Source organism: Vipera berus (genome assembly GCF_964194415.1).
Source record: "Vipera berus genome assembly, chromosome: Z".
Lineage (NCBI taxonomy): Eukaryota > Metazoa > Chordata > Lepidosauria > Squamata > Viperidae > Vipera > Vipera berus.
The window spans coordinates 121,573,046-121,589,685 of NC_138205.1; the positions used below are offsets into that span (position 1 = coordinate 121,573,046).

The 16,640-nt window shown below is 36.8% G+C and overlaps 1 protein-coding gene across 1 annotated transcript in view; it reads left to right on the top strand.

Moving 5' to 3' along the window:
• LOC308679046 (receptor-type tyrosine-protein phosphatase N2-like) overlaps positions 1 to 16,640 on the top strand; it is a gene marked incomplete at its 5' end in the record, with an annotated part of 141,992 nt that overhangs the window by 43,830 nt on the left and 81,522 nt on the right. Inside the window, one exon of the mRNA XM_081346281.1 lies at positions 15,827 to 15,974. Within this exon, the coding sequence (XP_081202407.1) occupies positions 15,827 to 15,974 (148 nt within the window). The remainder of the gene's footprint in view (positions 1 to 15,826; positions 15,975 to 16,640) is intronic.

Here is a 16,640-nt window from a genome sequence, read left to right on the forward strand (position 1 = left end):
AGGTGGCCCCTCTGTGTATTGGTTGCTTTTTGCTGCTGTCATCTCTCCATCCATGAACTTTTTTATTTGGTGAGGTTTTGTCAGCAGCTGTGTTGGAGGGGTGGTTGGGGAGCCTTGGTTGGCTACTGGGTCAGGTAGGCTGTTGTTTTTATGACCAAAGGTGGTAGAAAAGCATTTCTTGTGGCTGGTCAGCAATGCTAAGGGATTCCAGTTACATGCAGATGATGGAGGTCTTCTGTCCACTGTGACGTCATATCTGATGGTTGCTGCTGGGGCAGGACCCCGGCATCTCTCCAATGAGTGGCCAGCCAAGACTACCCCCCACCTAGCCACTACTGGAGCTATCAGTAGTGGCTAGGTGGGTGTAGTGGCAGGTTATTGTGGATTCCATCTCCCTATGGAGTCCATTTTGCCTTCCCTTCTGCCAGAGAGGAAAAAAGATAATACAGCATTAGTGATCACTTCTGTGTGGGTTCCATCTGTTGGCTAGGTTGCCTGTTACTTTGGATTTCCCATTGAAACTATTCTGAGAGTCAGAGGAGGGAACTAGTGGGTTAGGCTTGGACTAGTTGGTGAAAATATCAGGGGACCCATGTCAGTGAATGGGAGTATGTGAGTTTGTTTCTGGGTGGAATGGGGGAGGTGGTCACTGGGTATCCTGATAATGCTGAGAGCTAAAGTGCCTTCCTAGGAAGGAGTTGATGGGAAGTTCCCAGCCTTAGGAGTTGTGGGGCCTGGATTGAGGAATAGTGCTGCCATTGAAGATTGGCTATGAGCCAAAGTATTATAGTAGTGATCAGCATGGGGAGATACAGTGGGAGATGGAGACAGAGCCATTCTCAAGGAATGTGGGACTGATGTCCTATACTGGTTCCACCTCCCTGGTCTCAACCCCTGTACCCAGTTAGCAAACCTTTAAGGGACTTGTAATTTGGATGCTGCTTCTAAATGCCAGAGGGACGCGGTGGCTCAGTGGGTTAGGACGCTGAGCTTGTCGATCGGAAGGTCGGCAGTTTGGCGGATCGAATCCCGAGTGCCGCGTAACAGAGTGAGCGCCTGTTACTCGTCCCAGCTTCTGCCAACCTAGCAGTTCGAAAGCACGTAAAAATGCAAGTAGAAAAATAGGGACCACTACGGTGGGAAGGTAACAGCGTTCCGTGCGCCTTTGGCGTCCAGTCATGCCGGCCACATGACCACGGAGACGTCCTCGGACAAGCGCTGGCTCTTCGGCTTTGAAACGGAGATGAGCACCGGCCCCTAGAGTCGGAAACGACTAGCACGCATGTGCGGGGGAACCTTTACCTTTACCTTTTAACTCTAAATGCCAGGTCACTCAGTAATAAGACCTCACTCATTTGCAGTTTAATCACTGATGAAAGAGCTGACTTGGCATGTATTACTGAGACCTGTCTGGGTCCAGGGGGAGTGGCCCTTTCAGTGATATATATGGGTGTGTGTCTGTGTGTGTGTCTGTGTCATGTATGTATGGATGTATGTATGTATATGTATGTATGTAGTGATATATTTCAGGTGTGGTATCAGGAACCCCAGGGCAGTGGTGGAGGTGTGGTAATAGTTATTCAGGGCTACCTTATGGCTTTCAGGGATTTACAGGTGCTGCATCACAAGTTACTGGCTATAAGACCTTGTTCACTAAGTTGGGCTTTTGGGATAAGTTACAATTGTTGCTGTTCTACCAGCCTCAATACTACATATCAATCTCCCTGCCTGAACTCCTTGACTCCATTTCTGGGTTGGCAATGGCACTTAAGGTCTTGGGTGACTTTAATCTGCCTTCTCTAGCAGTGGAATCTGAGGTGGCTCAGGAGATCATGGTAACCATGACAACCATGGGCCTATTCCAAATCTTTCAGCATCTGACATGGAAACAGTGGTCACACACTGGATCTGGTGTTCCTGTCAGAGGCTATGTGATCTGAAATCGTGGGAGTTCTTGGTGTCTCCCTTATCATGACCATATCACTCTGATTACCATGGAATTCTCTAACATCACTGCAGGGAAGCTAGACCCATTAGATTGGTTTCCCATTGGTAGCTGATGCGCTCAGCTGTCTTTCAGAGGGAACTGGGGCTGTTTCTGTCCATCTGAAGCCTACTTGGAGTAGGAGTCAGCTGAGAGTTTGGATTGGATCACACTTTGTGACACTTAAAGGAGATGAAATAGAAGAGCCGTCTACAGCATTGTTAGCATTCAGTAGGGGACAAACTTAACAAAACACAGATTAGAGCCACTATTAAGGCTTATCTTTAGCAGTAATCCTCGGGACTACTCTGCCCTTATTACATCTGTGGATAGCCATTCAATGCGTACCTTTTTGATTAGAGAAGGATCAGAGAACCCCCATGCTGGAGCATACAGAACAATTTGTTCAACATCTGTGAGACAAAGTCCCTTGAAATCACTCATAGTTGGCCGCTGGCTTTGTTGACCATTCCAACCTCCCAATCCTCTTGATCCTTCCACCCTGTTTTCATATCCCTGCCAGGTTTGTTGCCCTGCACTCACTGGCCCTTTCATCCTTACCATCCCCAGCTGACCTTTGCTGTCTTCTTCTTCTGCCTCTTGGGGCTTTCTTGTGAAGTTTTGGAAGACTTCCAAGGTAAGCAGAGGGCTGCCTATGGGCATGGGAGCAAACCCCACAGAGATGGCAGGGCCAGTGAGGGAGACAAGTCCAGCAGGGACAGTGGAGTGCAAGAGAACCAAAAGGGCAGAGATTTGGAGGGGACATAGGTGGGAGGGAGAGTTGAAGAGGAAGATACCTTACCAAGACTCAGGGCTGGGAGGAATCAAGCAGGAGTGAGTTTGGATTGGGGTGGATCCTCGACTAACATCTGGTGGGATTTGGCTAACAATGGCAACTGGGGTTGCCAGGATTGCTATTGATAACAGCCGTTGCTATTGCTTATTGATAGGATGTCGCATTTTATGACCATATCTTAGCAGGAGAAATTCTGGTCCAATTGCCAATTGCCTTGTAACTCAAGACTATCTGTACTTGATAATTAGCAGGTCAAAACCCATTTGAAACAAATAAGATTTTAAACTCTGCATCATAATCTTTTCTGTTGCCCTTATTATCAGACTGCTACTGCTTCTGTTATCCTTATTACCAAAGTGCTACGTTGTTAAACACCATTTTTCAAGGTTTCTTTTAAAATAATATTCTTAGCTTTTAATTTGCAAGAGTATTTCCATGAAATGATCTTTTATTTTCTATTTTTTGCTTGCTGTTTTCACTGTTCTTTTATAAGCTATCATTAATGGGTTATTATATTTTTATTATTGTTTTTGTTCATTGAAAAAAATTACATTGCTTTAGAAGATGTGTAGAAGAAAGGTATTATCTAAATTTTAGAAATCAATAAATATTATACTTACGTGATTTTGTATTTTCCAAATGGCTGAGAAGGAAAACAAAAGGAAGACAAAATAATGATGTAAGTTGAGCAATAGATATTACCATTTTGTTTTTTAATTAAAAAAACTGTTTCTGTTTATAAATAAACAGATCTTTAAAAGAAATGGAAAGAATATGCCCAAATAAATTTAAACTTTCACTTAATTTCTTTTACCAGTAAGTCAAAAAGATCTTTAAATTATCTAGATGGAAAGTGATCCAGTTTGAATTGAGACGAGAACACCTTGAAGGAAAACAACTTTTGAACATAAATATAAATTGCCGATGTACTGTAATGCAATTTTGTATATACATACCAAAAAATAAGACTTATTGAGTTTAGTGAATTTAATTCCAAATAGGTGTTAGCATAGAATTGAGCTTATTATTGTTTTTCTACTAGACCAACACACTAACAAGGAATTTACCGTTGCTGGGGCTGCAGGGAGGCTACTGTCTATGATAAAAGGGATCATTCCTTGAACCCTCCCCCCAATTGATTATTCTTCTGCTAATATTTCCATCTGGTTCCCAGATGAGATATTTTTTTTTAAAAAAAATGTCAATATAACATGGAAACAAGAGAAGCAGAAAGGAAGTAAGTAATTAGGATAAAAACAATTTGCCCATGGATAGGAGCAGGATCATGCCCAATTCCTACGTGTAAATAACAGAGTTGTTAGTGTGAGAAAAAACTGGAGGAAAAAGTACTATGAACACTACTTTGAGCTTCGGAATGAAAGATAAGGTATATATAAATCTAGTGATAATGATGGATACCATCAATTATGGAATATTCAGGCATGCTACCCTATTCTCTTTTTATTTGCACATTAATTTGCTTCTCATTTCTGGATTCTGGCCAGCCTTTCATAGTAAAATTATTTAAAGGGTGATCGTCCACTATGAGTATATACATCTTTTTTAATAAATATACTTTGTTCAGTAGGACTTATTTCTAAAAATATTTTCAAGTATTGTTCAAGTTTAGAGAAACAATTATCTTCTGCTTCCGCAGTAACCTAATTTTGCTGTGCAAAAATGCTTTGGGCTATAAGACAAAAGATTAGATTATCCTTGTGGTCTCCATAAAGGTTATATTTCATTAAAAACCCGTGTATTCTAATAGTTATGTTTGTACATATAGGAAATACATGGATTTCAAAATTGCCTTCACTTAAATCACCTCAATTGAGCTGTAATCCTAAACTATTATCTTCTCTGCACTGCATGTGAGAATCATTTAAATGAAAGTTCTTCACCTGCTACCTTGTTTTAATGAAATTTCATAGCCATAGGTGACCACTGATTATTCAAGAACTCTATTCAGTACATTTATTTTGACATTTTTATTTTAGTAATAACAAAACAAACAAGGAAAATAACTGCCTTTGTTCCAGACCAATTTTTTTCCTTTTTTTCCTTTTCCTTAAGTGTGTGTGTGGGGAGGGGGATGACATTTTTCATTGTGAAAAGAAAAAAGGTACAAAGAAGGAAGAATAGTTATATTACCTTTGGTTGAAAAATTATTTAAGCTGAAGTAATTACAGGGGTAAAATTTCATTGTTTTATCTGAAATATTTTAAGGGTTAAAATGTGAGACACTTATCAAAGCCAAGTTCTTGGTGGCTTTTGTTCACCAATGTTAGCTATTTATTTTTAAATCAGGTTTATAACTTTCTTTTAAACACGCTTAGAAACACATTTCATATTTATAGGCTTTTAAAAATATTTTTTACCTCTTTCTTGTTCCACTGAGAGAAAAAAAGGTCTTACATGACACTGTTCTTTTGAACTGCTAACAATAGTTTCAGCAAGATGTAATTTTCAGGTGTTTTATAAGAGCACAGAAAAAGTCAAAGAAAGCCCTGTGTGATTCTGTACCAGATTGTATCCAGTTATTTCATTTGGATTTTACTGAGTATCTCCAGCAGCTGGGAATTGTAACAAAGGAGATTAACAAATGTTTGTCTGAAGCACACTGATCCCAGCACATGCTGATTGGATTGTAATAATCCTTTTATATGTTGTAAAACTCCATTATCAAAACTTTATAAAAATCTGCACCATCAACAGCCATTGCATCACAAGTATATTAATTTAAGTAAATTGAATACATGTTTCCACGTAGGTAAATATTTAATAGTGTCGCTTTCTGGAATGTGTTTTAAATTTCTCTCAATATACCGTAAGTATTGAGTTCTCCTCAAGGGAGCTGCTGGCTCTGCATTTATAGCAAAAGTCTAGATAAAAAATGTGCTTTCTAAATATTCTGATCTGTTGTATTCTTTTATTGATGTATTTTTGTTTATTTTGACAGCAGGAGAAAACATAGCCATTTACTATCTCATACAATACTGCACTTTTAGTAAGTAAAGGGAGGAAGTAATGAGAGCATTTGATACTTATTTTGGGGTGCTGTGTTTGAAGTTGTTTGATTAAAAATGTTCCTTTTATTGTGACTTCTGTGATTGATTAACAAATGTTGATTGTGTATTTGTCTAGAACTGATCAGAACAAGTTACATAATTATTTGGCCTAATCCCCATATTTACTACACAACTAGGTGAAACTCTCACTTGAACCCCTTCAATTTGTTTCCATGTGCTACATCATCATGTTCATCCTTAAACTGATAATCGTTTTGCTTTATCAGAATTCTTTAACATTGTTTCTTATTTTCCTTAATCCTCTCTCCAAAATTCCTTAGAGCAGTTCATGAGACATTTTATCTTTGCAAGCATCTGCTGTTCCATCTTATGGTTCTAAGGGCTCCATTTTAAAAGTCCATTATTATGAGAAAAAAAAATCAATCCTCAAATGGTTATAAATTGTGCTTTTTTCTGTTGATGAAGAATATGCTGCGTATATTTAAAAGAATCATCAGGCACTTACTAAACAGGTTTGTAGCAATTGTTCTTTTTCTAAGCCATGTTGTGAGATCAGATTTGTGGCTGACTCTGAAATTGTTGAAGTCCCCTCTTTCTCTAAACTCTTTATCATGTCATCAAATTTGTCTGGTGGTGCCTTTTGTCTCTTCAAAAGATTGATCAAATTCACTCCCCAGGCCTGTACTGCACTATGATGAATACTGAGGAAATTACTTATTAAGATAAAAAAACATTGTTTCCCAATTCTATCCCAACAAGATCCTTTCCACAATAGACTTCTCCAAACTCTTTTACTGCCAGTCATATCATTAATAGAATTCCCAATTTGTTCTTTGAAGTTTTTATGAACTTCTCTTTAAGAACAAGAGTTAATATTCAAAGGGACAATTCAGGACAAGTTTCCTTTAAGATCTTTGCCCTTTTTTTAACCCTGTTATGCTTTGGCATAATCAAAATCAATATTTTCTCTTGGTCATAAGATCACCAGATTTGTGCTTGGATACTTCATGCCCAGTTGACTTCCAGAGGCCATCTCTTTCTGGATTTCATTTGATTCTGTGCTACCATGCTGTTCTAGGATGAATCATTGCTCCTTTCATTAACAAGATTTGGCAGTTCTAGTCAGTGGACCTATACTTCTAAAACAGCTCAAAATGTTATATACATAGTACTTCTACTCTACATCCTTTTGAGTTGCGATATGCAATCATGCCTTGGACTGATCTTGTAATATATATTTTTGAAACCACTGATTCTATTGTATATATCCATGCCAAATGATCTTACCACATACTTTCATTCTTCCTGTTATTATAGGAAGTTGATCATAAAACTTTCGTAACAGCTTATCCAGTCCATGATAGATATTTATTATTTATTTGCTGCCCATCTCACTATGGGGCTACTCTGGGACACTAATAACAATAAAATGGGGGAGGGTGATTAAAAATGTAAACTTAATAATAGCAAAGCAATAAACTACCACTAAATATTACACCGCTAAACCCCTTTTCCTATGATTTCTGCAACTTCCTTCTCTTCAAAAGCTTGTATGCCCTTTGAGCCTTCCAAGGTTGCCACCATAAACAAGACTTTCCAGGTTGTATTGGAGAGATATAGGTAATACATAAATACATAAACTCTACTTTGCATATTATATTACAGTTTAAATATTGGTGTGTCTGTTACTTCTTGAGCCTTGCAGTCTAAATCCATTCCCCTTCTGAAAAAAAAGATAAATTGATATTTGACCGACTGCAATCTCATCACCCTTTGATTACATTTGCTAGCTGAGTCTGTCTGCTGCTCTGTCTCACCAATCAGAATCTCCTATTTTATTACATCAGTGAAGTGTTTTCTGAAAGGTCTTGCATTTCTTTTCTCTGATCCCTAATATTTCACACTTGGAGTTTTATGTTGCTTTTTCTATAGTTTATTCGCAGTCCCCTTTGAACCCAAGGCTACCATCCCAGTTCAGGTCCTCTTATGGAAGATAACCAGGGCTTTTTTTCTCATAGAATGCTCAGAACGGCATTCCGGAACCTTTTTTTTGCAAAAAAAAAACAAACAACCCAGCTCCCTTATTGGTTTTCCTAAGCCTATTGCAGGGCTAGCAATCTTGGCTCTTTTTTATGACTCATGGACTTCAACTCCCAGAAATCCTAAGCCAGCCATGCTGAGGGGAAAGGGAGAGGTTTCCAAACTGAGCCATGCTGACTCAGGAATTCTGGGAGTTGAAGTCCTTGAGTCATAAAAGAGCCTGCACTAGAGGAGGACATTAAAATTATTTACAGGATTACTTCTTTAGGAACTAAACTTTTAGAATCTAAAACAGCTAATTCAGAAAAGCCAACAGGAAAGAACCTCACATTTTTCATCTGCTTCTGTCTTTTGGAAGGTAAAATTAGATAACAAAATAATCTATTTCTTATGTTAACATCTCTGCAATGAAATCAAAGGTAACAGGAAAAAAATGAGAAACATTTTTCTCAATGTAATATGTCTAATTTAGCTGATTCTAGAAAAAAAATAGTATCTTTTGTACACTCTTGAAAACTATTTTGAATCTAAACAATTCTTAAGAATGAAATATTCTTAATTTGGACTTTACTTTTACTGTTTGGACTGTTGTGCGTTTTGAAAAATAGATTATTTAGAATCTAGTTATGTTGCACTTCAGTCTTTAAATAATTAACCTAGTATATACATAACAATATATGATGTTTTCCCTGGTGAGCTTAACATCAATAACAACATTTATTAAAAAGGCTAAAATAATTTCTGGGGGTATTATCTCTATAGTAAAATTTTGGACAAGCAGTAATCATGTTACATATGTGCATAAGCGTAGTCAGTAGCATATGCCTTTTTAAAAATATCAAACATGCAAAGAAACAAAAATAAGTCCAAAATATCTGTATTACATCCAGAAATGCCAACTTTGCAACCAATATTTCTCATCCATAACTATGGCACCCTAAGGATACCTGCATACATGCAAATGTTTCTCTAACGTAACAGGGATTGCTTTTTCCTTCCAGTAACATATACCTAAAACCAGTTTATTGCATTTGGCAATTGTACTAAAAAAATAATCTCATTCATTTAATTTGAAATCAAGTGAAAAATTGATTTAAATTATTTTATTAAAACAAATTAATGGCAATTCTTTTATAAAAAGTTGCCTCAAACAAAATGAGTTTGCCATGCCTGCTCTAGATAGTTGAATGCTCCAAAATAAATTCTAGACCAGGCCTGTACATGCAGCTTACCAAGCACCCTTGGACAGAACACAGACTTTTTTTAAAAAAGTAATAAAATCACCACCACTGCCCTGAAAGTCATGTTGCCTAGTGCCTCCATGCTTACCATGACCACAAGCTCCAACACTGTGGATGCTCCTCTAGTCACCAAATCATTGATTAGCCCACCAGCATTCCTTTGCAGACCACAAAGATTTTTAATTTATCAGTGTGGGCCTTTCCTTTCTACAAGTTAATAGTAGTAGTAGTAGTAGTAGTAGTAATAATAATAATAATAATAATAATAATAATAATAATAATAAATAATAATAATAATAATAATAATAATAATAATAATAATAATAATAATAAGAAGAAGAAGAAGAAGAAGAAGAAGAAGAAGAAGAAGAAGAAGAAGAAGAAGAAGAAGAAGAAGAAGAAGAAGAAGAAGAAGAAGAAGAAGTTGGAAGGGACCTTGGAGGTCATCTACTTCAACCCCCTGCTCAGGCAGGAAACCCTATACCATTTCAGACAAATGGCTGGCCAGTCTCTTCTTAAAAACTTCCAGTGTTGGAGCATTCACCACTTCTGGAGGCAGGTTGTTTCACTGGTTATTTGTTCTAACTGTCAGGAAATTTCTCCTTAGTTCTAGGTTGCTTCTTTCCTTGACTAGTTTCCATCCATTGCTTCTTGTCCTGCTTTCAGGTGCTTTGGAGAATAGCTTGGCTACCTCTTCTTTGTGGTAGCCCCTGAGATACTGGAACACTGCTATCATGTCACCCCTCACCCTTCTCTTCATTAAACTACACATACCCAATTCCAGCAACTGTTCCCTATATGTTTTGGCCTCCAGCCCCCTAATCATCTTTGTTGCTCTTCTCTGTACCCTTTCTAGAGTCTCGACATCTTTTTTACATTGTGGTGACCAAAACTGGATGCAGTATTCCAGGTGTGGCCTTACCAAAGCATTGTAAAGTGGTATTAGTACTTCACGTGATCTTGATTCTATCCCTCTGTTAATGCAGACTAGCACTGTGTTGGCTTTTTTGGCAGCTGCAGCACACTGCTGGCTCATATTTAAGTGATTGTCCACTAGGACTCCGAGATCTCTCTCACAGTTACTACTATTGAGCAAGGTACCACCTATACTATACCTGTGCATTTTCCTGCCTAAATGTAGAACCTTACTTTTTTCACAATTAATTTCATTTTGTTAGATAGTGCCCAGTGTTCAAGTCTGTCCAGATCCTCCTGTATCTTAAGCCTATCTTCTGGAGTATTGGCTATTCCTGCCAGCTTGGTGTTGTCTGCAAATTTGATGAGTTCCCCATCTATCCCCTCATCCAAATCGTTGATGAAGATGTTGAAGAGCTGCACAGACCTCTTCTAGATTTTTCTCTTGCCTTTCCGAGTTAACTCCTTGGTCTGTCATTGAGCAAGAATTGACTTTGTAGGGAAGCATATTATCATTTGATGTACAGTATATTTAACATATGTTCTACCTTTATTTACCAATTATATAATATTTGTATGCAATCCACATGGCGAGGTTTGGGGAAACGTACAATAGAAAAAATATATTTTTAAAATCATAAGATTAAAACATTGCCTGGCCCGCACCGCCTCCGCTGCCCGCATTGCGCAGCCCCGCCATATAGAGTGGGCTCTGCTGATCCCACAGCACCAGCTGCGCCGGCTCTGGCCCCAGGGAGGGGAGCCCGCCGCCAACACCCTTCACCCTGTGACTGCAGCAGCATCGCCCCCCCACCCCCCTGCCTCCTGCGCCCGCCAAGATGAGAGTTCCGGCACCTTTTTTTTTTAGAAAAAAAGCACTGAAGATAACCATGATATCTGTTCAGTAACCATGACATCTATTCTGGAGAACTGTGCCTTATGAAAATATCCTCCCTACTTTATTTTTAAAGGGACAGGATAGAGCTTTACCCAAATGTTTTATTCTTTCTCAAACTAATAATGATAGAGTGATTAGCACATGCCATGGCTGGCCAAGCATAGTTTGGGACGGGAATGTTGTTAGACGCAGTGCACTGGAAATGTGATTTAGTCATTTTTCTAGACAGTGAGGTAAAAACTAACAGCCAGTGCCTGTGGTGCTTTTTAGAGAACAGATAATAAAAAAATGTGCTGTCATATATAATGTTTTCCTTGATTACCTCCTTGGAAACAGATTTTAATGCATTCTGTAAAAAGGTCAAAACATCTCACAGGGAACGCAGAATTTTTGAGGAAAAGGAGTGGCTTCTTTGTACGAATGCATACATTAAATGCTGAAAGGCTATACACAAGTGTTAACTTGTCCCTGGTGTATTGGTTTATCTGGAAGATAAGTTAATGGTTCCATTTTAATTTGGTTTCATACTTGTTTAAAAAAGAAGTTTCTGTGTGGAGATGCATCAAACCCGGTAAACTTTGTCATCACCTCCATCACTGTGACAAATGGAATATTATTTAATACTAAGGGAGATGGGAAATTTTGCATCATTGAAAGAGTATTACTTAATATAGTATAGTATAGTATATTAAGTATATATATATTTGTTCTGCTTCTGCTTCAGCCTCTGTAGTTATGGTTTACTATGATCTTAGCAATCATTATTACTTAAAATAATATTTGACAGTATTGGAGCAAGTACCTTCTTCCATGAAGGAGTAAAGAATATCTAAGAAATCATACTATCATGGTCTTTTAAAGTCTGCAGGAAAAATAGTAGTGGGAAAACAAAGGCATGATTTGCAAAGAGAGCTAACTTATTGTAATGGTTAAGGGATCAGCCTGGAAACTGGAAGAACATAAACTTTTAGGTCTGCCTTAGGCACAAAACCCCGATGAGAGACTTTGGAGCAGTCTTTCTATCTCAACAACTTTAGGAAGAAATCAGTGACAAACCATTTCCAAAAATCTTGGCAAAAAATTGCAAAGATTTGTCTAGGCAATTGTTGAGAATCAAGATTGGCTCACAGTCAATCAAACACACACAAAACGAGAGAAATGATTTACAAACTGCAGCAATAGTTTCATTATATAAGTTTTTAACTTAGAATAGTACTTAACATCAGTAAGGGCAGTTTAAATATTACTTCTATGATAATGACAGTATTGGAATTATTCAAGGGATGCATTGTCATACAGATGCTTAATCAATGAACTTCTTAGCTTATTCAAAAAGTCCACATACTATTTTCTGGATTTAAAAAAAAAAGCAAAATCTGTCTTTTGGGCTGGGAGGCTTATAGAAAAAAGTAGATTCTTTTTTTTTTATTTGAGGATTAATAGGAGAAGATATAATCAAATACAAATAGCTTTGTGAAAAGAAAGTTTCAATATTACCAACTTTCTTGGCTTATTAGTAAAATTATCTGTATCTCAGACAATCAGTACATTGCAGTTTGTATTCCTTTTCTTTTCTCTGCAGTTCATGAGCCAGGTAAAGAATGCTAGACATCAGTGCATATTCACCCTCATTATTGTCAATAAGAGAAATCTATTCCAGCTTTTTTCTAGAATTTGAAGAAATCTTATAAATACAGATTTCTGTATTACTATAGAAGGAAAATATTTGAATCTTCAATACAATTTTATGTGGCAAACAGAATGGATTATTAGCCCAATGACTTAATCCATTGAGGATCCTGTATCCTAATGTTACTCTTATGTAAACTCAAGGCATAAATTATTGGCAGTTTGGAGAAACCCATGTAAGGATGTTTCCAAGCAGTGTGGAAGCATAACATGTGGGAGTTGAAGCCTGTAGATAGTTCATACACAGAGATTTTACATAATTTTTTAATAGTACTGACCTAAGGGACTGATGAATATATGAAGTGACACAACTGAATTAGGAAAGCCGTAAGTATGAACTCTGTTCAACATTCTGAAGTAACTGATTTGTATGTGTGAATTGGCCTTAAGTATTGTGCTTGGTACCAAAATGCCTTTTTTCAGCAGGTGAGTCTTCTACTATCAGGACAATACTAAGATGCATTGTCAGGTTTTGTTATTTGGCTTTTGAAAAAAACAAACCCAGAGATATATTAAGCCTGTCAAGTAACCTTCTTTACTACATAAACAAATGTAGAATTTCAAAAGCATATCTAGGTGTTCTCAGAAGTCTTCATTTGTAATGAAATTGGATTCTCTATAAATGTAGGAGACTTACTGGGCCAGTGAAAGCCAGATATACTTTAAATGCTGCCTATCTTGTGTAAATTTTTGTTTTCACAGTGTATTGTTACATAATCTCTGGAAAGCTTTCTTATGTGTTTCTTTGCTCTTTTGTGAGCCAAATGTCATTTATTCTAATGGGATAATCCTTTTACATCAAAATAACCATATGCTTTGTATCTTAGAAACACCAAAGACATATCTATTATTATGGTATTCCACAACCAGCTTTTTTTCCTCTTTTCATTGAAACAAATCTTATAATCCAAAATACCTTGTTAGCGTTAATTCTGCATTTCTATTACATTCTCTTTTTCTTCAGATGCCTCAATTTTTATCTTCTTGTCCATAAATGAGCTCAAACTTCCATATGATGATCAGTACATGGATCCAATAGTATTTTGTTCCCATGGAAATACATTTGTTTTAAAATTAATAAGAACCAACAGATTATTGTGTTTATGGTGTTGGAATGGTACAAGGATGATTCATGTTTAGTCCAGAGCCACGAAAGCTTAGTAATTCAGTGTCAGTCAGCGTCTCTCAATCTAGCCTGCCTCATAAGGGGAGTTAAGGGGAGAACAGAAGGAGATAACTCTGTATGCTGGAGCTCCCAACAGGCAGTATATAAATATAATAAGTAAATGAACGACAAGTACTATCTTACTCTTTTTATTTTATAACTAAGATACAATCAGTTTGCCTGAAATAAAGATTTTCTGTATAAATGTGTGCTAATCAATTACTATGTTGGGTCAAAGCAATGCCATACCCTCATTGGCCAATTCAATACTCAAGAATAAAAATAAGTTATTAAGTGGACTGGTGAAAAGGTGTGAACATAATATACTTGTTTTTCAGTAAGGCGTTTGACAAAGTAAACCACAACCTAATTCTTAGTAAGTTGGAAATCTTTGAGATAGATAGCTTCACCATTAGATGGATTCGTAACTAGCTAACAAACCGCATTCAACATGTAATCCTTAATGGAATTACCGTACTTCTACATAGAGGGAAATAAGCAGCGGGACAAGTTCAGTTTTAAGCCTAGTACTCTTCAATATCTTCACAAACGATTGAGATGAAGGAATAGTAGGGGAACTCTTCAAATTTCTAGCTAGTGAGTACGTTGGGAGCTGGAGCAATGGAGAGTACTAAAAATGAAACCGTTCTTTTCCCTCCCTAAGTACTGCATCTCTTTATTTAATTATTCTAGCTCTTTACTTTGATTTCTGTTATTTTCCTCTCTATTTTCCTTTTTTTCTTCATTTTTCCTTGCTCTTTTTTTAATGATTTGATTAGTTTTTCTGCTGTTTTTTTTCCTTCCTTCCTTCCTTCCTTCCTTCCTTCCTTCCTTCCTTCCTTCCTTCCTTCCTTCCTTCCTTCCACAAGATTCTCTTCCCTTTTCCTTCCATACGCCTGACTTGTTTGATAAATTGTTTGTCTCTGAAGTTCACTGGTGTATTTATGTGCTATGACAAGACCAGCGATATAACTTATGTCAAAGTTGACCATTGGCCAAAAATATTCTTCATATAAAATTATATATTTGTTGCTCATTGGAAATATCTTAGCATTGTCTTAATCTTTCTTTAGAAAATATACAGTATATAAATGAAATTGAAATAAACTAATGTTTTTAGCAATAATTATTTAGATTTGACCGATCCTAACTAAGAAAAGGAATTTGTTATGATGATCTTACAGTTCACATAAATATCTTCTTTTTGCTCTGAACTTTTTCAGAGAAATTATAGTTCCTGCAACTGAATACCTGGAACCTTTTCCTTCTTTTTGCTTTGCTTGATCATGATCTTATCTGCACTATTTTTTGCTGATTTGACAGACAACATTAAATGCCTACACATGCAACCATCTAATTTTAAATCACACAAAAGTTTAGAAAGAAAAATTCAAGCCTATTTCTCTTTTCCTTCCTTTGGTGTCTAAGGTTAAGCATTATGGATTCAATCCCACATAAATCCTGGAATTTTGATCTCACTCTATAAAGAAAATGATTCAATATTCCATGTAAAATCCAAGGAGAAACAAAACACAAAAATGCCTTCTACGGCAATATCACAAGCTCATTTTGACACTCCTCTGAAGGACAGTGTTTGCCATATAGACTGCTTTTCAGGAAACTCAAGTCTATTAAGTATCTGGTCAGTCAAAACATTCATTCCTTTATTATGTTTCTATCTTGGTCAAATCAGTAAATAGCAGTCGCAACCAGTCTAGTACTTCTTTGCATTCAAGTCAAAGTGCCTTAATGCTTTACAGTTCACTCACTTTTTTTGTCTTCCTAGAATTTCCCAGCAAGTGCAGGTCTGCCACTGGCTACAATAAGAACTGATTGGCTTGTGACCCAAACTTTAATTGTTGGCTGAGAGAGAGTGACTAGCCCAGTCACCTAATGGGTTTCCATGCAGAAGGCAGGACTAGAGCTCATAGTCTCCTGGTTTCCAAGCCAGCACCTTAACTACTAGACCAGTTTGGCTCTCTACTTTACAGTTCATTCACTTGTTGATTGAAATAGCAAGTATTGAATATGTTAAGCCTGCTACTTCTGATTAGACTTCTTAATTTCAGACTTACATGGAAGATCATTTGAAAAACAAGAATCGTCTAGAGAAAGAGTGGGAAGCACTTTGTGCATATCAAGCTGAGCCTAATGCAACTACCATTGCCCATAAGGAAGAAAATGTCCAGAAAAACCGCTCTCAAGTTGTAGTTGCATGTATGTATAGTTTAAACTAAGTGATTTATTTACAGTACTGCTTCGCTCTTTATCTAATGTTGAATGTTTTTGTCATCTTTGTGGGACAGGTATAGAAATGTACTAGTAAAGTAACTTAATATTTTGTTAAAATGTTATTGTGCATTGCCCTGGGCAACACATCTTTTACACTGGTGTAACTTGCACAGTACATTTTTGTTTTTCATTATATTGATTATAGCAAGCAATGTTTTTGCACAGCTTTGTGTAAAGGCATTCATTCTGTTGGTTGAATACAATAGAGGTTATGTTGATCATTCACCTTAGCTTTTTGACATACTTACATCTATCAGAAAAAAATCTAATTCAGTTTGCAATTACAAAATGCATCACTTAAATATTTTGTACTATTTAGAATAAATAAATACCTATTGGCATCCACAGATAAGTTTACAAAGCTTCTATTCTCGGTTCTGTGTTACTATAGAAAGCACAGCCATTTAGTTCTTCATATTTCTAGACTGCTTTGTATGTCTAAAAGCACCATATTTTCCTTCCAATAGATAATGGCAATTTCATTAGCTAATGACACTTTATCACCTTTATGTCAGAGTACTGTACTGAATGCTAAATCTTACATTTCGAAACATACTGTATTTTACAATAATACAGATTACTTATAGTGTG